The sequence below is a fragment of the Erinaceus europaeus genome, chromosome 1, assembly GCF_950295315.1.
Source record: "Erinaceus europaeus chromosome 1, mEriEur2.1, whole genome shotgun sequence".
NCBI lineage: Eukaryota > Metazoa > Chordata > Mammalia > Eulipotyphla > Erinaceidae > Erinaceus > Erinaceus europaeus.
In genome coordinates, this window is record NC_080162.1 from 162614733 (window position 1) to 162641610 (window position 26878).

Genomic DNA, 26878 nt, shown 5'->3' on the forward strand with positions numbered 1-26878 from the left:
CCCCACTATGTCATTCATCATCTTTCATGGACCTGTATTCTCCCCACCCACCCCAGAGTCTTTTACTTTGGTGTAATACTCCAATTCCATTTCAGGTTCGACTTGTGTTTTCTTTTCTACTCTTGTTTTTCAACTTCGGCCTGAGAGAGAGATCATCCCATATTCATCCTTCTGTTTCTGACTTATTTCACATAACATGAATTTTTCAAGGTCCATCCAAGATCGGCTGAAAATGGTGAAGTCACCATTTTTTACATTTGAGTAGTATTCCATTGTGTATATATACCACAACTTGCTCAGCCACTCATCTGTTGTTGGACACCTGGGTTGCTTCCAGGTTTTGGCTATTACAAATTGTGCTGCCAAGAACATATGTGTACACAGATCTTTTTGGATGGATGTGTTGGGTTCCTTAGGATATATCCCCAGGAGAGGAATTGCAGGGTCATAGGGTAGGTCCATTTTTAGCCTTCTGAGACTTCTCCAGGCTGTTCTCCACAGAAGTTGGACCAATTGACATTCCCACCAGCAGTGCGGGAGGGTTCCTTTGACCCCACAGCCTCTCCAGCATTTGCTGCTGTTACCTTTTCTGATGTAGAGTAGATTTTTAAACACTGTTTCACTTTCTTTAATTATTATGGTCCTATTACATTTTATTTTACCACTTACTTCTTGAGTTGATACTGTAAAGCCTGTTTTTAAACAAGTTGTTTTGATTACAATGGCCCTATAATACAAGTTGAGATCTGGGAGTGTGATGCCTCTAGTTCTGTTCTTACTTCGCAAGATTGTTTTGGCAATTCTAGGTCTTTGCTGGTTCCAGATAAACATTTGTAGCATTTGTTCTATTCTCCTAAAAAATGTGGTTGGGATCTTGATAGGGATAGCATTAAATTCATATATGGCTCTAGGTAGTATATTCATTTTGATGATGTTAATTCTGCCAACCCATGAGCATGTAATATTTTTCCACTTCTTTGTGTCTTTTTCAATTTCCTTGAGTAATGACTCATAATTTTCAGTATACAAGTCTTTCACTTCTTTGGTTAGGTTTATTCCTAGATATTTTATTGTTTTTCTTGCTTTAGTAAATGCAGTTGATTTCTGGATTTCAACTTCTTCTGACTCAGTGTTTGCATAGAGGAATGCCACTGACTTTTGAATGTTAATTTTATAGCCTGACACCTTACTGTATTGCCTGATGATTTCCAAAAGTGTCTTGCTGGATTCTTTAGGTTTTCCTATGTATACTATCATATCATCTGCAAATAGGGAGAGTTTGACTTCTTCTCTTCCAATCTATATGCCGTTAATTCCTTACTCTTGTGTGATTGCTATGGCAAGAACTTCCAACCCTATGTTTGAATAGTAATGGTGATAGTGATCAGCCCTGTCTAGTACCTGATCTGAGGGGAAATGCTTCCAGTTTTTCACCATTGAGTATGATAGTGGCTGTAGGTTTGTTATATATTGATTCCACTATCTTCAGGAATTTTCCATCTATTTCCACTTTTTGTAGTGTTTTGATCATGAAGGGATATTGTATTTTGTCAAAGGCTTTCTCTGTATCTATTGATATGACAATGTGGTTTTTGCTCTTACTTTTATTGATGTGGTGGATCAGATTGATTGATTTATGTATATTAAACCAACCTTGCATCCCTGGGATAAACCCTAGTTGGTTATGATGAACAATCTTTTTTAATATACTGCTGTATCCTGTTGGCTAGAATTTGTTCAATAATTTACCATCTATGTTCATCAGAGATATTGGTCTGTAGTTTTCTTTTTTAGTTGTGACCCTGTCTGTTTTTGGTATCAAAGTGATGTTGATTTCATAGAAGCTGGAAAGGAGTATTCCAGTGTCTTCAGTCTTATGGAAGATTTCTAAAAGTAGGGGTATTAACTTCCCTGAAGGTTTTGTAGATATCATTTGTAAAACTACCTGTTTCAGAACTTTTAATATTGGGAAGGTTTTTGATAACTATTTCAATTTCATTAGTTGTGATGGGCCTGTTCATATTATTTAGTTCCTCTTTCTATGGAAATTTCTATGGAAATTCATAGGTATCTCGGAAATTGTCCATTTCTTCCAGGTTCTCTAGCTTGGCGGCATAGTGTTGTTCATAGAAGTCTCACATATGTTGAATTTCTGCAGTGTGTATTGTGATACCTCCTCTTTTATTTATGATCAGATTTATTTGGGTCTTTTCCCTTTTTTTGTTTTTTGAGTCTGGCTAAAGGTTTGTCGATTTTGTTCACTCTTTCAAAGAACCAACATTTACTTTTGCTGATCTCTTTTATGGTTTTCTTATTTTCAATGTTATTTATTTCTGCCCTAATTTTAGTTATTTCTGTCCTTCTGGTTGCTTTAGGGTTCCTTTCTTCTACTTCTTCTAGGTCTTTAAGGTGTGCAGTCAGGCTGTTTATATGTGATTTTTCTTGTTTCCTAATGTATGCATGTATGGCTATGAACTTCCCTCTCAGTACTGCCTTAGCTGAGTTTCAAATATTTTGATAGATCGTGTCTTCATTTCCATTGAACTCCCGAAACATTTTGATTTCTTCTTTTATTTCCTCTTTGACCCAGTAGTTGTGAAGTAGTGTACTGTTGAACTAACACATTTTGGGACTATTACTAATCTTTTGTTGATTGTTAAGTGTTAGTTTAATTCCAGTGTGGTCTGAGAAGATGCTTGGGATGATTTCAATGCTGTTAATTTGCTGATGCTGTCTTTGTGCCCTAACATATGGTCTATCCTTGAGAATGACCCATGTGGATTTGAGTAGAATGTGTATTCCAGTTTCTTGGGGTGAATGACTTGGGGTAAAGATGTCTAATAGTTCTAGTTTATCTGTCTCCTCATTTAGCTCCCTCATGTCTTTATTGATTTTCTGCCTGCATGATCTGTCAAGTTGAGAGAGTAGGGTGTTGAAGTTCCCTACTATGACTGTGTTGCTGTTAATATATTGTTGTAGCTCTTTCAGTAGATGTTTGATGTATTTAAATGGCTTCTCATTGAGTGCCTAGATGTTAATAATTGTTAAGTCCTCTTGATTGACTGATCCACTGAGCATTAAGTAGTGTCCATCCCTATCTTTTTAATTTTATTTATTTTAAAATAAATGTCAGATATGGGAATGTCTGTTCCTGCCCTTTTTGGGGGGGGCATTGTCTTGCATGATCGTTTCTATCCTTTCACTTTGAGTCTGTGTTTGTCTTGTTGAGTTAGTGGGTTTTATGCAGACATCATACTGTTGGGTTGTGTTTTCTGATCCATCTTCCTATGCTGTGCCTTTTAATAAGTGAATTCAGGCCATTGACATTTACTGATATCAAAGACTGAAGAAATTTTAATGCCATTCTTGTAGATTTTTAGAGTGTTCTGATATATGGCATATTTATTGTGGTCTGATGGTTTATAGGAGAACATTCAGAACTTCTTTTAGGGCATGCTTGGTGATAGTTGAGTCTTCCAGCTGTTGCTTGTCTGAGAAGGTTTTGATGCCTCCATCTAGTCTGAATGACAATCTAGAAGGATACAGTAGTCTTGGTTGAAAGCCTTTCTCACTGAGCACTCGATAGCTATCTTGCCATTCTCTTCTGGCCTGTAGTGTTTGTGTGGAGAATTTTGCTAGTAATCCTATGGGTTTTCCTGTGTAGGTGACTCTGTTTTTCTCTTGCAGCCTTCAGGATTCTTTCCCTATCCTTATTCCTTTCCATTCTAAATATTATGTGTCTTGATGTTTTTAAGTCTAGGTTAGTTCTGTTTGGGACCCTCTGGGCTTCTTGAACCTTTATGTCTTTTATATTGTCTAGACTAGAGATGTTCTCAGCTATTATGTCCGGAAGATGCTTTCTTCCCCCCCCCCTTCTTTCTATGCTATGCCATTAATGCTTATATTTTTTATTTTGAAGTCACCCTATAGGTCTCTGATGTTGTTTTCAGAATTTCTTAATCTCTTTTTGAGATCTCTTACTTCGTTTTTAGTCGTCTCTAATTCATCCTCATTCTTGCTATTTTTATCTTAAGTGTCATTATTCTATTCTCTATCCCTTTCGCTGTTTTCTGTGGTATATCTATTGTGTTACCCTGTTCTAATACTGCTTAGCTTGTTCATCTAGTTGTGTTCTTAGCACAGCTATTTCAGTTTTCAGCTTTCTAATATTCTTGAGATAATGTTTTCTTCCAGAATCTTCTTTGTTGTTTCTGCATTTCTGATGACAATTATTTCATATCTTTACTCACTCCTGTGATTATTTCCTTAACTAGTGTTTGGATGTTCACCTCATTATTTTGTGGTTCAACCTTTGGGGGGCTTTTAGCTGGCATCTTGTCCTGGTTCAATTATCCAATCTTTTTTCTTGTTGATTTAACCATTTTATATAATATGTTATAAGGTCCCTCTCTCAGTACTTTTCAAATTACTGATCACTCTTGCCTGGATTGACTTGTGTCTAAATAAGGTAATTAATGGGTTCACTGTTGTAGAAATTGACAGTTGTTTCAATATTATTTTAATCCCTGAGTTGGAGCTCAGTGGCTTAAAAGCCTCTTTTGTTCTTTTTCTTTCCTCTAGGCTATGGGAGCCTGAGTTCTTTTAAACTGTAAGTAGGCTTCTTAGCTTAATCACTGACTCCTGACCAAGAGATAAAGCAGGGTGTGGCAGAGATAATCCAGTGGTTATGCAAGGAGACTCTCACAGCCCCACTGCTAGGTCACTGAGTTATAGATTCTTCTCCTGAGTTTCCTGGTTAGTTCTCTGTCCCCTGGTGTCAGCACAGGGCCTCCCCACCACTGCTCCAGATTTTGAGGGCAGCACAATGGAGACTGACAGTTGCATTTTGTGAGTCTTAGGGGAGTCCTTTCCTCCCTTCAGCCATCTTTTTGTTGGTGAAACAGACTGGAGGTGGTGTCTCAACTGGTAAACTACCAGACTGTTAACAGCCACTTAATCTCTCCCTAGGCTCCTCTCTGTCCTTGAGCCACACGTGTTTGCATTCACTGGTGATTTGGTGGGTTCCTGAAGTGGTTCTAGTCCTGTCTTTTTGTGGTCCCAGGTGTTCTCCTTTAGTATTCCTAGTTGACCTGGGAGAGGAGAGGAGAGGAGAGAAGCACAGCAGCTCCTGCTCCATTGTCCCGCCTCTGGAAGTTCCTCTTTTTCCTAAATAAAGGATGTATATCTATGTATGAAACTTACTATCTTTTTGCTCAGTATCTTTATCTTATTTTTAGATATAGACAGATATAAAGTAAGAGGGAAGGGGAGATAGGAAGGGGAGAGACAGAGAAAGACTTGCAATACTGATCCACGACTCCTGAACCTTCCACCATGCAGGTGGGTACCAGGGACTTAACCCTGTTTCTGTAGACATGGTTATGTGTGCATTCTACCAGGTACACTGCCCCTGGACCCCAAAATGATTATCTTTAACTTGATACTTGTGTTCATGCATACTTTTAAGTGAACATAGAAATGATTTTTGAAAGTATAGTCTTTTGGGAGTCGGGCTGTAGCACAGCGGGTTAAGCGCAGGTGGCGCAAAGCACAAGGACCGGCATAAGGATCCCGGTTCGAGCCCCAGCTCCTCACCTGCAGGGGAGTTGCTTCCCAGGCGGTGAAGCAGGTCTGCAGGTGTCTATCTTTCTCTCCTCCTCTCTGTCTTCCCCTCCTCTCTCCATTTCTCTCTGTCCTATCCAACAGTGACAACAACAATAATAACTACAACAATAAAACAACAAGGGCAACAAAGGGAATAAATAAATAAAATAAAATATTAAAAAAAACTTCTCTTTAAAAAAAAAGAAAGTATAGTCTTTCGTGCATACTTTTAAAATTTGAATGAATCTAGGAATCATATATATAGACACACATATATATATATGTATATTAACATGGTTTGTCAAGATTATCTAGGATTTTAATGAAAATGTATAGGTAAACTAATGTTTTATTAAAGTTTTTTTTACCATCAGAACAGAAAGTTTAAATTGTAAATACATAGAGGACAGAATTGCATTGGAAGTTGATAGTATTAACACCAACAGATATATTCTATAATTCTGTCCAACAAATGACTGTATATTGTCCCCATATCTTTTACTACATACTATTCCTCACTGAAAAGGATCTGAACTTTATGAAGAAAAGACAGAAATAGAGAAAGGATAAAATGGCAAATGTCAAAAGGGCTAGCCCAGCATAATGGCACCCTGAAACAGGGACAGGAATCTCGGATCCACACACATGCAGCAGACCAAAGAAGACCAGATAAGTAAAGCCGCCATGGCCTGCCTTTCTACTTATGAAGAGGTTTTCCAAAGCTTCTACTCTTTCTTTTTTTTTTCCCTCCAGGGTTATTGCTGGGCTCGGTGCCTGCACCATGAATCCACAGCTCCTGGAGGCCATTTTTCCCCCTTTTTGTTGCCCTAGTTGTTGCAGACTCGTTGCGGTTTTTATTGCCATTGTTGATGTTGCTTTGTTGTTGGATAGGACAGAGAGAAATGGAGAGAGGAGGGGAAGACAGAGAGAGAGGGGGAGAGAAAGACACCTGCATACCTGCTTCACCACCCGTGAAGCGACTCCACTGCAGGTGGGGAGCTGGGGCTCTAACCGGGATCCTTACACTGGTCCCTGCGCTTTGCGCCACGTGCACTTAACCCACTGCGCCACCGCCCGACCCCCTACTCTTTCTTCATGATACAGTTTCTCTCTCTCTGGAACATTTTGCTCTGGGCCACATATGTATATATATAAGATTTCTGATAAAAATCAATATAACTTTATGCAGTTAGAGTTTCTCGTGAATGGGGGATGGGTGGTGGCACACATGCTTAAGTGCACATGTGAAAATACACAAGTGAAACCGTGCTGCAGGTGTCTTTCTCACTTTCTCCCTATCTCTCCCTATCCTTTCTATTTCTGTTTCCATCCAACAGATAAGTAAATAATAAATAAAATATTTTTTAAGGATTTTAGAGAGTGGATAGGTGACATCTGAAATGTTTACATGTAGGATATTTTCTATAATTTATACAACAGTTTTTGGTGTTGTTTGGGCAAAATAAGATTTTTACTATCAATAAAATAATTTTAATGTAATTTCATTTAATTTTATCAAGTAACCTCATTTAAAGAGTTGTAAACATTGAAAAAAACTATATATATGGCCTTAAAACCTAAAATCCCATTTTCAATTACTCCTTCCCTAAGCATGAAAAATAAGGCATATGTACTTTGGTTAGTAGTCAGGATGGATATGCAAATTGCCTTTCTCTATCTCACTGTCCATGAAATCAGACCAACCCCATGGCTCCTCATTCTACTTGATCTATTAAGCTTCTAGTAGAGAAGCTGGCTGCCTTTACTAGATTTATGCCAGAATTCTAAAATCTCTCCTTCCTTTTATTTGGTTTCTTGTTGCATCCTCATTTTGTAGTAGTAGATAAGGAGCCTATAGGTTTTTTTTTAATCTGGTACCAATTAATTATAATTTTTAGAAAAATTTTGGAATTTCAGTTTGCATGAAACAACTTCTCTCTCTCTCCCTTTTTTGATGGTGTCATTAAGTCCATTTTGTACTGACAATTACAAGTTGTGCCACAGGCCAATCCTAGTTGAACTAACCTATTTCTGTGTGAAAATGTAATAATAAAAAAAATGAACTGAAGGGAATTCTCCATTTTGCTGAATTTAAACCCTGGTGAATTGTAACTAGCCTTTTGCCGTTTAAGAAGCTGGTCATTTACTCAATCAAAATATGCTCCCTCTGTGATTTAAAGTGTAAATTTGATATTTTTGCAAAGTTCAAAATTAAAAAATATCATTTTAAAGTAATTTAAAAATAATGTGCTCAGATAATACAGCTACTCCCCTCCCTAGTGATGAGCGTTGTTGATGGTACATGCAAGGCAGCTTTTTGTCTATTCTGGGCAGTATAAATTTAATGTGTTGTTTTCAAGTATGTCATGTGTCCAGATGCCACAACAATCTGTGCATTAAAAAGGCATTAAAATACAAGTAAGTAAAATATTTGTGGGTATTTTGTGGTGGGAGCCAGTGAATTTGTGATCCAATTATGTTTGGATCAGCTACTTCTAATAAGTTTAGGAAAAACAAGTGCATTGTATTCTTGCACTTACAAACATTTTATAATGCAGATTTATAATATTCCCCTAGCATCAACACTTATTCCAAACTTAATTCTCCTGTGTTACCTATTTCTGTTACCATCTGTCCAACCCAATATTGTTCCAAATATGGTTCATGAACCACCTGAGTTTGAAAACCCTTATGGGATGTCAGTGCTTATTTAAAGTGCAGCTTCTTTGGCCTCTCCCCAATCTTACTGTCTGGGTATCTTTGAAGAGTAAAGCCTTAAGATTCTGTATTTTAATTGTCACTCAAGTTTCAAAGCACACTTATCTTCAATTTGTCTTCTGACTTGTGCCCCTTATTCATGCTATTTTCAAATTATAAGAAATCAACCACTAAATGTCACTTCCTTTATATGGTTTGCATTGATCCCTTAATAATTAGCTTTGTATCTTAGCTATATTGCTGCTTTTTTTTAGCTTATTATCTTTAGACCCTCTAGTCATTTAATCTGTTAGTCTGTTATGCTATCTTTCCAATAGCATAACAGATATGCAGACAACTTGTATACCTGAGGCTTGAAGCCTCATATTCAATTCCCAGGACCACCACAAACCATAGCTGAGCTGTGTTTTGGTTAAATAATATAATGAAAATGCATCAAATGTTTCAGTCAATTTCATTTTGTTTTTAAATGTCTAGCTTGGCTATTTCACTGTGCGATATATTTTCATGATTTCTTGTGGATTAAGAAAACCTCTAAAATTTATCTGATCTCAAAAAAAGTTTTATAATTGTTATACTGCCTCATGCAGGATTCAGCTGAAAAAAACTGAATGACTTCCCAGCCCCTGCTCAGTCCTCATTAAGTTCATCAGTGGCTCTCAAAAATATTAGCATTCAGAGTTGCCTGGGAGTCACTTAGAAACATAGGTAGTGGTTTTCAATCATTAACAGCCATAGCAGTCACCCAGAAAGTATAAAGTTAACTTACATCTTAAAATTTTGGTTTAATGGTATACTGCACCAAAGTAAAAGACTGGGGTAGTGGGGAGGGTTCAAGTCCTGGAACATGATGGCAGAGGAGGGCCTAGTTGGGGTTATGTTGTTATGTGGAAAACTGAGAAATGTTACACATGTACAAACTACTGTATTTTACTGTTGACAGTAATCCATTAATCCCCCAATAAAGACATTTAAAAAATTGAAAAAAAAATTTGGTTTATAAGGACTGTGTTGGGGCCCAGAAATCTGCATTGCAATGAACATCACAGCTACTTTGATGTGGGTGATAAATAGGCCATATTATGGCAAATGTTCACCTACAGCATTTAATCACTTCTGGTAAATCAGTAAGTCTGGCTGTACCAGACTTTTGCATTTGAGAAGCTCAATTACAGCCTCCAAGGAGGGAGTCTATTTGATTTCTGGAAAGCTTGAGTTCCCCATGTATATTTGAGACATGCTAGTCAAGATATTATATACTTCTACTGTTTTTATTCACTGTCCAAGTGACCCATTTGGTCTTTCAATCCTTATTATTTGGGGGTTAGTGAATTACAGTATAGATAGATGTGCTGTAATTCATTTGGTGCACCATCCCCAGTCTACATTTCAACCTATGCTCTCCCTTTCTTGCTCTGTTTTCCAAGTTCTGCTTTCATGTGGAGTCATCCAGTATTCATCTCACTCTTCCTGACCTATCCTACACAACACTTTTCCTTCTGCTTCTAGCTAAGGTTAGGCAAAGATTGAGATTTTAGAGTTTCCTGATGCCTAGGTCTTTGATAGATGGCCTTGATTCATCAACATTCATCATATCACTATCTTTTCTGCCCACTTTTCCCACTTTTTTAATATATATAGTCCTTTGGTTGCTCTTTTTGAGTTCCCATTTCTATTCTATCACACATTACCTCATTTGGAGTTTGAGTTCAGTTACTTACACTTCCTATAGGACTCTTTTCAGTAATTCTTGCAAGACAGGTTTGGTGGTGGTGAACTCCTTCAGTTTCTGTATGTTTGGGAAGGTTTTGATTTCTCTTTAATATTTGAAGCATAGTTTAACAAGAGAGTATGTGTGACTCATAGTTCTTATCCCTTAATATTGTAAAAATGTCATTCCATGCCCTTCTTGCTTCTTGGGTTTGTGCTGAGAAATCTGATGAAAAGCCTGATGGTTTTACCTCTTTATGTCAGCTTTTTCCTTTCCCTTGAAGCCTACATAATTTCTTCCTGGTTTTTGAAAAGTGTCATTGTTATGTGTCTTGATGTTGGCTTTTTGGGGTTCAGTATTTTTGTTTTCTGATAAGATTGTGCATATTCAGGGTGGTATGGCCATAGAATAGTTTGAGGTTCTGCTCAGCTTCCACTTTATCTCTATTTTGACTGTTGCCCATATGTGAAAATTTTTCTGCCATAATTCTTTGAATATGCTGTCTTCTCCTGTCCCCTTCTGTTCTTCCTCAGCCACCCTAATATCTTTCATAATTTCCCTTCTGGTGGAGTCTGCTATTACATAGGTAATTACTTTATATTTTATAAATCTTTTTTTCAGCAGCTTTATATTTCAAGTGTGTGGTGTTTTTTTTTATATAATTTTTTTGTTTATAGTAAGGAAACATTGACTAAACCACAGGATAAGAGGGGTACAACTACATACAATTCCCACCACCAGAACTCTATATTCAATCCCCTCTCCTGATAGCTTTCCTATTCTGTAACCCTCTGGGAGTATGAACCCAAGGTCATTGTGGAATGCAGAAGGTGGAAGGTCTGGTTTCTGTAATTGCTTCCCTGCTGAACATGGGCATTGACAGGTTAATCCATACTCCCAACTTGCCTCTTTTCCTAGTGGGTTGGGGCTCTGGGGAATCTGGGCAACAGGACACATTGGTGGGGTTGTCTGTCCAGGGAATTCTGGTCAGCCTCATGCTAGCATCTGGAAGCTGGTGGTTGAAAAGAGAATTAACATACAAAGCCAAAAAAAATTGTTTATCAATCATGGACCTAAAGGCTGGAATAGTGCAGATGAAGAGTTGGAGGGGCCTCCATTTTGTAGATAGCCACTAGGCATATTTTAGTTATATTCCAAAGGGCCTGTGGCTATACTAGTGGCTTTTTGTTGTTGATGATTTTTTTTTTTTTTTGCCTGAGCCTGAAATCTGATATGCAGGTGGATCCTAATTTTTGTCTGGGGAGGTGATGTCATGGCTGAAAAAAGGACCAGAAATCTGGATCAGGGAAGAGAGTAGCTCCCAAATATGGGAAAGAGGTATAAATATTGTTGACTGTAAGCCCCATTGATTTGATGTGATCTGGGGCCCATAATTAGCTTAGGAGCCTATGTAAATGTGACCTCTGCATCCTTGTAGATCTGAGCTCACATTCTGTGGTCATGAGTAGGAATGTTCCAAGCTGCCCCAATATCAGGACCCATCTTCCTCAGGTATAGCATAGAGTATATTGTCCAGCCTCCCTTCAGAGGATGGAACATTCCATTCTTTAGCATTCCATACCTTTATGACAAATGTAGTAACCCAACCTCAGAAATTACAATAATAGTAACTGAAGCAAGGATTGAAGCAGTTCAACCAATACCAGTTAGCCAAACAACACCTCTAGTCCAGAAAAAATAGTGACCAAATCCAAAGGAAAAAGAAAGAGAAAGGAAAAAAGGGAAAGTAAGAATAGATCATTATGCAAATCTATTGTCCACTGTAAATTCTAGGGATAGCAAGAGGAAAAAGGGAAGTAGAGAAGAGAGACACACAGAGTCCACTCTGAGTTAGATTTCTTCCCCAAAATAATTCACAAACGAGTATCAGTGACTTCAGATAGCAAAAGAAGGAAGAAGGAGAAAAGAAGACAAGAACAAGAAAAAAAAAGAGCAGTGAAAGGAAAGGTTTTTCTTTTCTTTTCTTTTTTTTTTTTTTTTTTGAAATAGCTAGGAGGTGGGAATAGCTAGTGGAGGGAAGTGGTAGAAACAAGTTCCTCTCATACTGGATAGGACACCCAGTCACCTAGCAATGGAAAAAACAAGTTAATTCTGGTCAGCCTGAAGAAGGAGGGGGCAAAAGGGACACACATATATAATAATAATAATAATAAACAGAATAGAGTAAAAAACCCTAACAGTCAGTCTGAAGCTTGGACTGACCAAGATGAATTGGGTGCAGGCAACCTGAGTAAAGATAGCCAATTGTAAGAAGTATTCCAAATAAATAAATAAATAAATAATAACCTCCAGGTAGTCTTTCCCAGGGAGGGGTGAAGCTCTGATTGGTCAGATATTTTATTACTCAAATAGAGCTCCAGCCACTTAAAAAAAGAGAGAAGGAAAAGAATGGCTTGGAATGGCACCCCTGGTGAGCCAGGAATCTTGGTAAAAAAAAATAGCTCACCTGGGAGCCTGCTAGTAGCAGCTGTCCCACACCTAGGGGCTGGTTCTGGGGTGGGGGAAGGGTGAGCTTCAGAATTAATCAAAAGATTTCCTTTCTTTTTCCTCCTGGCCTCTGTTTTCTAGCCCAAGAGTGGTATTACCCTTAGGACCTCTTATTCCCCCTATTGCTGAAGGCTCAGTATCTTACCCTAACCAGAAAATCCTTGGTCACAGGCTGCTGCTTGTTGGTGCTCAGGCCATCTGCTGTGTCCAAGTCACCATCCTGGCTCCGCCTCCTGTGTGGTGGTTTTATCTTCTTGATGGAGTAGTGAGGTGGTGGTGGGGCAAGTCCTCATTGTTAGGTCAAGTTAGGTTACACCCACATTGGGTGATGGGAGTGATGTTTTCTGCAGCTCAGGGCCCAACTCCATTTCCCTGTTTCAGGCTGCACTCTGGCTTCTGGCCACCCTATACTGCAGACTTCACCAGTGTCACGTTGTTGCCTGTGCCTGGGGCTGAGTCCGAGTTCCAATATGGCTCGGTCTGCTTCTTACAGCTGTGTTTACAGCTCCAGATCTGACATGGATGGTGGGGATGTTGTTGCTCCACATCTGAATGCCTAACAGCATTTGCCTGTTTGTACTCTGGTGTACAACCACTCTATGCTGCTGTCTCAGTTGATTTTGTGCTGTTGCCTGCTGCTCAGACAAGTCGACCCTTCAATGTGGTTCTGCCTGCTTTCCCCTTTCTGCCAGTATAGTTCAGCATTGGAGCTGCCTCTGTCCCATGAAGTTCCACCCTTTTCCAAATCCCTTTGCATGCACCTGATCTGCAGCAAGTTTCCTAAAAGTTTGTAAATTGTAATGTGAGATTTTTGGGAGCAGCTCTTTCTTTACTTTTCTTTTCTTTCCTTTTTTTTTTTGTACCAAAGCCAGGGAATGGAGGACTTCTTTTTTTTTTTTTTTTACTGTTTTATTCCAGGTGCAATCATTCAGCCCTTGTTACCCCAGGGCCATGCACCTAGAACTCCCTATTAATAGCTTTTAGTCACATCATTTGGGCTAGCATGGATTCATGTTTAATTACTTAATTTGATATCTTAATGCTTTTTCACAAATACTGTTTTTGTTAGACAAGTTTTCATTTCTCCACAGCACTACGTTCAGTCTCTACACTCAAATCTCCAAACTTTCCAACTTTTATTTTATTCTTATGAGGTAGTTATGCCTCCTATTTCATAATGACAGTAGAACTACCAAATAGAACTTCCGCTGTTTTGGACAATACCTCAAACTTTGTGTGTGCTTTCACCCATATATTTATCTCTCTGCTTTCCTGTTTAAATGAGTTTATCCCCTATATTTATTCATCAAGAGAATTTATCCCTTTTTTAAATTTAATTTTATATTTATTTATTTATTCCCTTTTGTTGCCCTTGTTGTTTTTTTATTGTAGTTATTGATGTCGTTGTTGGATAGGACAGAGAGAAATGGAGAGAGGAGGGGAAGACAGAGAGGGGGAGAGAAAGATAGACACCTGCAGACCTGCTTCACCGCCTGTGAAGCGACTCCCCTGCAGGTGGGGAGCCAGGGCGAATTTATCCCTTTATCGCTAATTTGAAACTTCATTCAATTTTTATTTTAGTTTCTTTCATGTATTTTTACCCTTCCACCTTTTTTTGATTCCTTCCATTGATTATTAGACTAAAAGTTCATTCTTTATTCAAAACAAATAGGCTTTGATAGTGAACAGAGCAAAAGATAACCCTCTACCTGTTAATCTCTTTTCTATTTTTTAAAACATATTTTCATAAAAATGTGTCTGTATTTCAGCTTTGCTTTCTTACCTTATATTATTTCTTAGCCTAAGGAAAAGAGTGTTTTCAATTTATGTTCAGGGAAGGATTCTACAAAACTGATGGATGCCTAGTTCACATTTGGACCCAAAGCATCATCTGTTATTATGAAATGCCAGATTTTATTGGTTTGCTTTTTGTATTTATGCTTTAGAATATAACACAATCAGGGGTTGAGCAGTAGGATAGCACGTTAAGCTCACGTGGCACAAAGCGCAAGGACCAGCATATGGATCCCTGTTGGAGCCTTTGGCTCCCCACCTGCGAGGGAGTCACTTTACAGGCGGTAAAGCAGGTCTGCAGGTGTTTCTATGTTTCTTTCCCCCTCTCTGTCTTCCCCTCCTCTCTCGTTCTCTCTGTCCTATCCAACAATGAACAACAATAATAATAACCACAACAAGGCTATAACAATAAGGACAACAAAAGGGGGAAAATGGCCTCTAGGAGCAGTGGATTCATGGTGCAGGCACTGAGCCCCAGCAATAACCCTGGAGGCAAAAAAAAAAAAAGAACATAACACAATTCATGATAAGCTTTTCTGTTAGGGCTATATGAATATATTTACTTGCTATAAGCATCTGGTAAAAAATAAATTGGAGATGGGATAATATGCATTTAACTAATAGAAACACCTGTTTGTGGACCAGTCTTTGTAGTAGATTCCCAGTTTTCCAAATTGGCTATGTGATGTTTCACTCCCACCAGCAATAAATGAGAGTTTCAGCTGCTCCAAATCTTCCCAGTATTCTGACTAGGAAATTCTCCTTTAAGAGGTTTTTGGGAGTCAGGCAGTAGTGCCGCTGGTTAAACGCACCTGGGGCAAAGCACAAGGACTGGTGTAAGGATCCAGGTTCGAGTCCCTGGCTCCCCACCTACAGGGGTCGCTTCACAAGCGGTAAAACAGGTCTGCAGGTATCTACCTTTCTCTCTCCCTTTCTGTCTTCTCCTCCTCTCTCCATTTCTCTCTGTCCTATCTAACAATGACATCAACAACAACAATAATAACTACAACAACAGTAAAAACAGGAGCAACAAAAGGGAAAATAAGTAAATAATAAATATAATTTTAAAAAGATATTCTTATGGGTGTGTAGTGGTATCTCAATTCTAATTTAAATTTGCATTTTAATAATTACTGATGGTGTTGAGAACATTTTATGTATCTTTTTCACTGAAGCTTTTCCCAGGTTTTATTTTTATTTTATTTTTTGTTTTTATTTTATTTATTTAAGTTGTGTGTCTTAAATTATTGTTTCTTTATAAATTTGGGATACAGGTTTCTTTGTCAAATACAATATTATTTACTTCCTATGTATAATTCCCTTTATTTTTTGTCTTAGTGGCATTTTCGATGAACACAAGCAAGTTCTGAAGAATTCAAGTTCATTCTTTTATATTACCTGTGTTATAATATTTGCTTACCCTATGAAACTAGTCCTCTTCCTACTACCTTTGTTGTTTTAGTTCTGTTGTTTAGGTCACTGTCTACTTTCAGTTGCTTTTTTTTGTGTGTGCAATGTGAAATGGCGGTCCAAGTTTCCTAACTCACAGAAGGATATGAAGCTACTGGTACTGTATTCATTTTAGTTCCCTACTTTGGCTGAAGGATGAGTCCAAAGATTAAAACTCTTTTCACTGGACATGACTTTAGAAGTAAACAAAGATCTTGTGGTTTTCTTATGAATTAAGTTTTCAAATGATCAGGAGTTTAGAAATCATTCTTAAACATATTCAAGTGTTGAAATACACTTTGTATAGCCATAAAGAAATTAATGATAGAGTTAAGATGAGCTCATCACTTTAATTCCTGAGAACTTTAGGAAGACTTCTGTTTAGCTCTCTATTACTATATAATAGAAAAACAATTTACATCTTATAGTGACTTATGTTAATATATTTATGTCAAAGGACACATTGCCTATTTGAAAGCCAACTTACATTTTGATAGTCTTTCAGATTACCTAATTTTTTCATTTGCTTTAGTATGTGTAATTATCATAATAGAATATAATGCCACTAGATATCTAGATCATGTTTCATTGTGTTCAGTATTAAAGTATACATTCCACAAGTGGAGGACTATGGATATTTAAGTAAATTGCAGTTTGGGTTAATTTACGAAAAAGTCAATGAACTTGTCAAAATCTTAAAACAGAAAGTTGAATTTGATAGTGTACTGTAGCAGTACTATGTAGCAAGTAGCAAATGCCTATCACTAATGAATTTTATATTTAGGTATTTTGCTTTATCTAATGATGGGCCATTCATCACTTAGGTTTGTTAAGTGTATGAACAATTTCGAATTTTTGAAACATCCTGGAAATAATGAATTCACATTAATAGTAGGGGCAGGTGTCTTCTTTTATTCAATAATTTATACATCCAGCATGAGATTGTATTTTCATAATTGTTTCTCAATTCTGATTCAATCATAAACAAAGATATTTCCTGCCTACTTATTACTTTATGCTTAAGTAAGAGTATTTCTCTTACCCTTAAAAACTGAGATGAATTTTTTTTCTGTGGTCATGGACTGAATTTTTTTTTTTAATAACCTGTGTTTTGATCTGTATTTAAATGTCACAGTCTGGACTGAATTCTTTTTCTGGAAGCAGAAGCATATGTGAAGGCTTCATGTTTCTTATTTCTTTACTGGTTCTTTCTGGACTAAATAAAAAAAGATATAAATGAGCAATAAAATAACTTGGTTGAAATTTTATTGCATTTATATAATACTACCTCTGTTTTTAAAGGTCACATATTATGTTTTTAAATGTTTTCGTGAAATTGCTGTGCAAAATTCAGCTTAAGAGAGCATAAAAGAAACAATAGAATTATCTTAAAAGTCCTAGAGAATGTATAATTCTAAATACAAATGTGAATAATTTTAATATGCAACTTACATATTAAATAAAGTCAGCATAGTTCCCTTCCTTAAATATGTATCAAATTTCAAGAATGTTAAGAACTTCTCTGATGAGTTAATCTAAAATCACTCCTACAGCAAAATTCATAAATAATAGATATTAACTTATTAGTCCATATTTTAGTTTAGCTGGGTCTCAGAGCAACTTAGTTCCTTAGGGGAATGCAGTGTTCTTTATAAAAGAAGGTGATGAGATGTAATCTCCAAGGGATTAAATTGTGAAAACAATCTTGGTATTGTACATGCTAATATAAATCTGTTATTCCCTTTCCGCAACTATCACAACACATTTTAAATTGTGGCTGATCTTGTATGCAAATAACTATCTTATTAGAAATTGCAGCTGTATGTGCTAGTGTCTCCCTGGATTTCTTGGGAGTTTGCTATCTAACTATCAAAGCAGTAGAAATGAATGATGATTACTGCAAAGCTTTGAAGAACAAAGAAAAGTCAGAACATTTTTGGAGGTTCTAGATGTCTGAGGCACTGACAGTTTGCATCATACAAATGAATGGGTCTCTTTAGATAATTTAAAATAGCCTCAATGTGTTCATTTAGAAAGGAAAATATTTTCCACTTACTTGTGCTAGTCTGCAGCTAATGTGAGTCATTTGTATGTATGTGTATTTAATATGGGGATTTTTTGTTTTATTTTGATGTCTGATAAAATATTATTTGACTTAAATATTAGAATATATTATTTTTAATAAGGTTTTGTTAGGGAAAGGCTACAACAATGTAGGGGAGATAAGAATCACTTTGGACACAGGCTAAGGAGAGAGACTGGCTAACTGTAGTAGAGATCCAGGTTGCAATAAAGAATGCTTCCAAAATTGGTATCACTCTGACAGAAGGGACATACTGTCTTTTTCTAAGTTTACTGTATGTGCTCTTGAAGTGAACACTAGGAAATAATTTTTAAAAAATATTTATTTATTTATTCACTAGGAAATAATTTTAAAAAAATATTTATTTATTTATTCCCTTTTGTTGCCTTTGTTGTTTCATTGTAGTTATTATTATTGATGTTGTTGTTCTTGGGTAGGACAAAGAGAAATGGAGAGAGGAGGAGAAGACAGAGAGGGGGAGAGAAAGATAGACACCTGCAGACCTGCTTCACTGCTTGTGAAGCGACCCACCTGCAGGTGGGGAACCAGGGGCTCATAACCAGACTGTGTCATACCTGCAGAAGAAGTCTTTTTCTTTTTTTGCATCCAGGGTTATTGCTGGGGCTTGGTGCCTGCACTATGAATCTGCTGCTCCTGGAGGTTATTTTTTCCCCTTTTGTTGCCCGTATTGATTATCGTTGTTGTTATTGCTATTGTTGTTGTTGGAAAGGATGGAGAGAAATCGAGGTGGGGGAAGAGGAAGATAGACAACTGCAGACCGGCTTCATCGCTTGTGAAGTGATCCCCTTGCAAGTGGGAGACAGGGCTCGAACTGGGATCCTTGCTCTGGTCCTTGTGCTTCGCTCCATGTGCATTTAATTTGCTGTGCTACTGCCCATGCCCAGAAGTCTCTTCTGTTCAGGAAGGAGAGAGAAATATACTCAGGAGTAATCAGTCCATTGGGATGATGCTACCCAGAAAGTCACTGAGAAGGCCCATTCTTCTAACTATTGAAGTTTCTACCTAAACTTGAATTGTGATCTTTTAGAAAAATTCCCTAGTCTCTTATTCTTTTGACTTTACTTTCTGGATAGTGCTTTCTGGTCATATATGAAGTGAGTATTAAAAACCAACTCAGTTTGCTTTCCTTAAGGACTGTTCTGCTAGTTTTTGGCTTTTGTTTGCTTGCTTATTTTCTGACCATTTTCACTGACAGACTTAAAAAGTTTCTGGTAATGACACTGCCTTTTCTTAGATAAACAAGTCTGCCTTTCCTCATCTCCTTTCCCTTCCCCCTTCTCCCCTAATGTCTTCCTCTCCTCTCCCCTCCTGCCCTCCTATTTAAATAGAATTTAAACTACCTGAGATTCAACTTTAACCTTTACTTTTTGGGTAATATAGTAAGTAACTGAAAAGACACACTGTCTAGCGTATGCCTATAGCCCCATCCCACTTGAACAATTGTACAAGATTTTTATGTTGACAGATACTACTTGTTGACAGAGTTATATCATTGACTACTGGGAAAAAAAGGATGTTACCAGAACAAATGAATGGGAAATTTAATTACCAGCATTTGTCCCTTTGATAATTTATTTGAAAGAATTTTGTATTCTTTACTGTTTAACATCTAATGGTAGTAAGTCAAAGTCATTTATGTTCATTGCATTAAAAGTTAATTTTATGGAATAAATCACTCCTGAAGTTTGTAGATAGCCCTTTGGATTTTTTTTTTTTAGGACTTCTTTATAATTATTTCCTTTCTGTGCAGCAGGCAGTTGGAAGATCAAAGATGGGTAGAAAAGATGCCTCCACTATCAAACTTCCTGTTGATCAGTACAGAAAGCAAATTGGTAAGCAGTGAATTCTCTTTGATACATCCCTGTGAATTAAGATAAAGAAAAAAGCAATTATGTGTTACATTAAGGAAATAACATTTTCCCAATACATATGATTCACAAACTATGAATAGTGATCAACTGTATGAAGTTTGCAAGAAGCAAAATTTAAGTACATTCCTGTGCTTGTTTACTAATTGCACACAAAAATAAATGTGATTATTGTTATGGTTACATGCTTTTTAGGTCAGTATTTTGAAACTTGTCATCTATGAAATAATTTCTTCTTATCCATGAAACATAATTTCATTTGACTATGAAAGGCAGTTATTTGGTAACCTCAAACTGCTCCATAAAATTATACCTCAGTAAAATGCTGAATTAGAAAAAAGTATACTAATCAGTATAGAGAACTAATGAGTTTATCTGTTTTACATTACTTTTTTAAATTTTTATGTTTTTTTTCTTTTTTATTATTTATAAAATGGAAACACTGACAAAACCATAGCCTAAGAGGGTTACAGCTTCACACAGTTCCCACCACCAGAACTCTGTATTCCACCCCTTCCCATGATAGCTTTACTATTTAACCCTCTGGGAGTATGAACCCAAGGTCATTGTGGGATGCAGAAGGTGGAAGGTCTGGCTTCTGTAATTGCTTCCCTGCTGAACATGGGTGTTGACAGGTCGATCCATACTCCCATCTTGTCTCTCTCTTTCCCTAGTGGGGTGGGGCTCTGGGGAAACAGAGCTCCAGGACACATTGGTAGGGTTGTCTGTCCAGGGAAGTTTGGTCAGCATCATGCTAGCATCTGGAACCTGGTGGTTAAAAAGAGAGTTAAGATACAAAGCTAAAAAATTGTTGACCAATCATGAATCTAAGGGCTGGAATAGTGCAGGTGAAGAGTTGTGGGAGGTCTCCTCCATTTTTTAGATAACTAGTAGGCATGTTTTAGTTAAATTACAAAGGGTCTGTGGCTATACTAGTTTTTTTTTTTTTCCCCTGAGCTTAAAATCTGATATGCAGGTGGATCCAAGTTATCATCTGGGGAGAAGATGTCATGGCTAGGAAAAGGAAAACTGGATCAGGGAAGGGAGTAGCTCCCTAATATGGGAAGGTAGTATAAATATTGTTGATTGTAAACCCTGTCAATTTGATGTGATCTGGGGCCCATAATTAGCTTAGGAGCCTATGTGACCTCTGCATCCCTCTCAAATTCTATGGTCATAAGTAGGAACAGTCTGTGCTGCTCCAATATCGACCCATCTTCCTCAGGTGTAGCATAGAGTATATTGTCTATCCTCCCTTCAGAGGATGCAACATTCTCTACTGTTGTTGATTCAAGTTGAGGGCAATGTCCTATGCGGGCCCACAAAGGGGTCTATTTTGTTGTTCCTGATAGAGATAACCAGGTAACTATATAGGTAGAGATTTATTTGAGGTCTAGGCCCATCAAGTCTGTTTGGGAATCTCAGGACTCCCTAATTAGGGCCCTAGCTGATGGGCTGGCCTGATAGTAACTAAAGAGCCATCATTAAAATATGCCAGTCTCTTGCCCTTTTTCAGCTTTTTGCAGTCCTTGCTTTGATAAGGTCAGCTTTGGAGTGAGTGAGAGAACTGTAATAGGAAGTGAGGAGGGTATCTACATCTCAGTAGACACTATTTTATTATGAACTTAATACTGACTCACTACAGACTATTGTGTATTCTTGCTTTCAGGTATATATTTTGTCCTAATTTATGGGTACATGTGAACATATGCTCTATCTTATGGGACCTGTTCTATATCTAGGTTTTGGGAATTTGTTAGGAAGTGAACCTCCTGGAATGGAATTAGAGAATACCATGAAAGGAAAGGTCTTACCTGAGTAATGAGGGTGAAGGGTTGGCATTCCATGCCTGATGTCTCTGGACACAGTCTAAAGTGAAACATGCTGAGGTGGTACTCATTGCATTGATTAGGTTGGGACTGGTGGATACAATATCATTTAGTATGACTCGAGAGAAGCATGCAGGAAAGTGATCCCCACCCCAGAGGTTCCAGGACTGGGGGAAATATAGGCTCTATAGTGGGAGCAGGAGGTTCCCGCTGTCTTAGGGTTTAAGAAGACAATACCTAGTTGTTATAATCACATTATTGGGCAATTGGGTTAATTTTGAAAAATCCCTTTGTTATAATTTGCTTTATCATAGACACCATCACCGTATTTTATGTCCTGTGACATTATTTGTATATAGCTGTGCCACTGGTTGCTTCTGTTCTCTCTGGACTAAGCTTTTAAGAGAGTTAACATATCAAAGACTCAGCCTATGTATTAAAAAGACTCAGTCTGTGCTTTAGAAAGTTTGAGACATTCGATCAGTTTTTCCCCTCTCATATAACTTAAATAGTGATTTATATGACTACAAATTAATAGGAGTGTACATAAACACCATTCCCACCACCAAAAGACTGTTTCCCATCCCTCTCCCCCCCTGTCTGACCCATGAAGCTGAACATTCACCCTCACCCTCAACCTAGGGTTTTTATTTTGGTGCCCTACTACATATTTAGTCAGATCCTTCTTTGAGTTTCCCTTTCTGTTATTCTTTCTCAACTTCTGTTCATGAGTGGGATCATCCCATACTCCTCTTTATCTTTCTGACTTAACTCACTTAACATATTTTCTTCTAGCTCCATCCAAGATGGGTCTGAGAAGGTGGGTTCATTGTTCTTAATAACTGTGTAGTATTCCATTATGTATATATACTAGAGCTTTCTTAGCCACTCATCTGTTGTTGGGCACCTGGGTTGCTTCTAGGTTTTAGCTATTACGATGTGCTGCTAGGAACATAGGTGTACACATTTCTTTTTGGTTGGGTGTTATGGAGTCCTTGGCATATATCTCTATGAGAGGAATTACTGGGTCATGTAGAAGGTCCATGTCTACCCTTGTGAGAGTTCTCCAGACTGCTTTCCACCAATTTACATTCCCACCAGCAGTGCAGCTTTCCTTTCTCCCAAAGCCTCTCCAGCATTTGCTGCTGCTGTCCTTTTTGATGTATGCCATTCTCACAGGGGTGAGGTGATATCTCAGTGTTGTCTTTAATTGCATTTTTCTGACAATCATTGACCTGGAACTATTTTTCATGTGATTGTTAGCCTTTTGGATCTCCTTTGTAGTGAATATTTTGTTCATATCCTCTGCCCATTTTTGGATGGGGTCATTTGCTTTTTTGTTGCTAAGTTTGCTGAGCTCTTTGTATAGGACCAGCTTGCTCTATTTATTTATTTAGCTAATTTCTGAGAGAGGGAGTGAGAAACAGAGAGGGAAACATACCACCACATGCCTCCATCCACCATGGAGCTTGCGTTGCTGCCTTGGTGCTACCATGTGGTGTCATGGAAGAGCTGGTGATATAGTGGGTGAACTATCTCCTGGCCCACTAATGACTTTATATAGGATGCTCAAATCAATTTTTTCTTTTGAAATGATCACATGCTATGGTTGGTCTATTAACTTAGTATTATTATTTCCTTTGTTCAGGTCTTAAATTGTTTCAGGTAAATAGAATTTATACATACTTGAAATTTGCCCTATTTGTAAATGAATCTTACAAAATTATTTTTAATTGTATTTTGTTCCTCTAAATACATGGCTGAATTTTAATTATGAATATCAAATTAAGCAGCCACGCTACCTTGTTTCATGTTTCTGAAGAGAAGTGTTTAGTTAGTCTGTTATTTCTGTCTTTTTTTAAAAAGATTTTTAAATGAGAAATATAGGAGGAGAGGGGGGGAGAGAATGAGAGGGAGAGAGAGAACCATATATCACTCTGGTACACTCTGGTGCTGCTGGGGATTGAACTCGAAACCTCATGCTTGACAGTCCAGTGCATTATCCACTGCACCATCTCCTGGACCACTAGTCTATTATTTCTTTGGGTAAATGTTTCTTTCCTGTTTTCAAACTTTGTTTTATACTTGATATCTTATTTATTTTGTTAGTGAGAGAGATACAAAGAAAGAAAGATTGAGAGAGAAGAAAGCACTGCTCAGCTCTGGCTTTTTTTTTTTTTTTTTTTTTAAGAAAGGAGACATTAACAAAACCATAGGATAAGAGGGGTACAGTTCCACACGATTCCCACCACCCGATCTCCATATCCCATCCCCTCCCCTGATAACTTTCCCATTCTATCCCTCTGGGAGCATGGACCCAGGGTCATTGTGGGTTGCAGAAGGTAGAAGGTCTGGTTTCTGTAATTGCTTCCCTGCTGAACATGGGCGTTGACTGGTCGATCCATACTCCCAGTCTGCCTCTCTCTTTCCCTGGTAGGGTGGGTCTCTGGGGAAGTGGAGCTCCAGGATGCATTGGTGGGGTCATTTGTCCAGGGAATTCTGGTCTGCAGGGAATACCTCCCAACACTTCATCTGCACTATTCCAGTCTTTAGGTCCATGGTCGTTCAACAATTTATTTGGCTTTGTATGTTAACTCTCTTTTCAGCCACCAGGTTCTGGATGCCAGCACGATGCTGACCAGCTCTGGCTTTTTATGGTGCTAGGGATGGAACCTGGAAATTCAGAACCTCATGCACTTCAGTCTTTTGTATAATCATTATGCTGTCTCTCCTGTTTGTGTTTGGTGTTTTTTTTTTTCTTTCGAGTAATATCTTCTCTCTAGCTTCTTTCTAGAACTACTGTTGTATATAAGTGGAATCTTCAAATTGCAACATCAATATCTCTTTAAAAACTCTTTTTTCAGGGGCCAGGTTGTGAACGCACCTGGTTGAGTGCCCATGTTACAGTGCACAAAGAGCCAGGTTTGAGCCTCCAGCCCCCACCTACAGGGGGAAAGCTTCATGAGTGGTGAAGCAATGCTGCAGGTATCTCTCTCTCTCTCTCACCCACTCCCCTCTCAGTTTCTGGCCATCTTTATCAAATAAATAAAGATAATAAAAAATTAAAAACACACAAAAGCCTTATCTTTTTCCCCCTTTATATCTCTACCCCATTTTGGTATTGTCTTTTATCTGGCCGATAGTTTTTCTTTCTTTCCCTCTCTCATTATCATCATTACTCTCATTTATTTATTGCTTGTACCTGTACATATATATTAATTTCAATGACATTTTTCTGTCATGGATAAAGGTGTATTTATATGCTTAGAAATACTTATTTTCACACCCTTCTACTCCACCATTCCATCTTCATTGGTTTATTCTATCTCATACTGTTTTCTTTTTTACAGGACATTTGTATTGTAGGTGTGTGTATGTGTTTGTGTGTCAATTCAACTTTTATAAAGGCTTACTTGTTTCATATTCTGTTTATCCTCCTTTGTACAAGTCCTAGTAGTCTGAATTGTAATCTCTTCTTACAAAGTAATGTTCTATGTACATACTGACAGTTGTGGGCTTAATAGATATTGGACCATTACTTTGGACTTACTTCTTGACATAGGGTTTTTATAAAGTAATTTCAACCTCACACTTTGTTCTGAATCTTAACAGGCTTAAGATTTGTATACCTCACAAAAGACACATCTTTTCTCTATCCAGAGATTCCAGGAAACAAACATACTATATATATATATATTCTCATTGTGTCAAACAAATGTAGATTTTTTTTTCTGTTCTTTTGAATTTCTCAGTCCTTGAGGACTTCAACTTTGGTCCTCTCAATTTCAGCTTCTTTTCCACAGTACTTGCCGATGACTTAAAAGTCAATATAAAACTCAGTGAGATCTCAAACCAGGTACCTGGCACTTCCCCGCCCAGTGTTGCCTCCTCAGCACAGTAGGCAGAGTGTTAACCTCTTATCACAAATAGATGCTTACAGTTTTATAGATGCTTTCTTCTAATGTTTCCTTTTTTGAATTTCAATGATCATGTTATTGAAGGAATGTTCATTTACAGGTTGGTGCTTGTCACAGGGGTACTTTTCAAATTTCCCCAAGATAGGTGACACTACACCTCATCCTCCACGAAACCATCTTTCTCTTCCACCATAGGGTACTCCCACTTCCCCCTTTTGTGTTACCCAGACCTGTTACAGTGGAGCACAATCCACTGAGATTACACCCTGTGAGCTTGTCTGGTATTTGTCCTTCTCTCTCTGGCTGATTCCTCTCAATATGTTGTAGCAGTTTTCATTATTTCTTGTTGCTGAGCAGTAATCCATTGTGCATATATGCCAGTTTCCTTAACCACTCAACTATTGTTTTCCTACTATTTCTTTGCACCCATACTAGTAAAGGGCCCATCTCAGATCACTTGACTGTGTTTTCACAAATGAACATCTTCTATGCATTGTACCTCTGTGATTGAAAGTAGCATTTTCTCTCTACATTTCACATATATTTATTTTTATTTGTACCTTCTAGAATTAAACATTATTGCAAATAGAAGCAGTATCTAATTTTATTTTTACCTCCCAATGACGCTCAGAAAAGGTTTTTAATAAGTATATGCTAAATTAATTAGTACTACATTTATTTGCATCTTCCCTGAAGTGCAATTAAGGTTCCTTATATCTTTTGTTAATCTAGCCTTTGTAAATGTCTTGTGTTTTCTACTATTTATCTTGAAATAGCAAGAAGTATATTTAACTTGAAAACTTATTTACATATGCTAATTATTTACTGTTCTGAACTTTGTTTTATCTTCCTTATGAAAATTTTTATTGTTCTCCTTTGATGTGCTCTGTTTCCCTAGTACATTGTACAGAGAAGCTACCATTTTTTTTCTTGCTAAGTATAATGTAGTTACTGATATGCTTTAATACTCTCTTTCTACTGAACCATATTTTCCTTCATATACAAGTTGTTACTTGGTTAGCATGTTTAATGCGATTTTCTCAAATATAACATATATCACATGTAACTTATTGGTGTATGTTTGTACAAGTCAAAAATTACACTCACTAGTTGGTGCTTAATGTGGTATTAAATGATAGTGCACCCATTGTAATATCAAGCTGTTCTGCCTAAGCATTGAAAAATTGGTTTGGGTTTGTGTTACAAACCAAAATATAATATAAAGTTGAAATTTTGAATCACTGGAGAAGTGACTCAGTGGCGGAGTACAGGATTTGAACGTATGTGATTAAACACTGGTTCCTGGCTTTACATAGACCAGGAGGGTGCTCTGGTTCTCTCATTCTCCGTTGATCTTATAAAATAAATCATTCGGA

At 37.5% G+C, this 26878-nt stretch overlaps 1 protein-coding gene across 4 annotated transcripts in view; it reads left to right on the forward strand.

Annotated features, from left to right (window-relative positions):
• Positions 1 to 26878, forward strand: part of TRIQK (triple QxxK/R motif containing) — a 96682-nt gene that overhangs the window by 37925 nt on the left and 31879 nt on the right. For 3 of the 4 annotated variants that reach the window (XM_007535354.3, XM_060199089.1, XM_060199083.1), the window contains one exon: positions 19639 to 19720. In XM_007535354.3, the coding sequence (XP_007535416.1) occupies positions 19660 to 19720 (61 nt within the window). In that variant the 5' untranslated portion in view covers positions 19639 to 19659. The remainder of the gene's footprint in view (positions 1 to 19638; positions 19721 to 26878) is intronic. The other variant, XM_060199076.1, reaches the window with a different exon arrangement.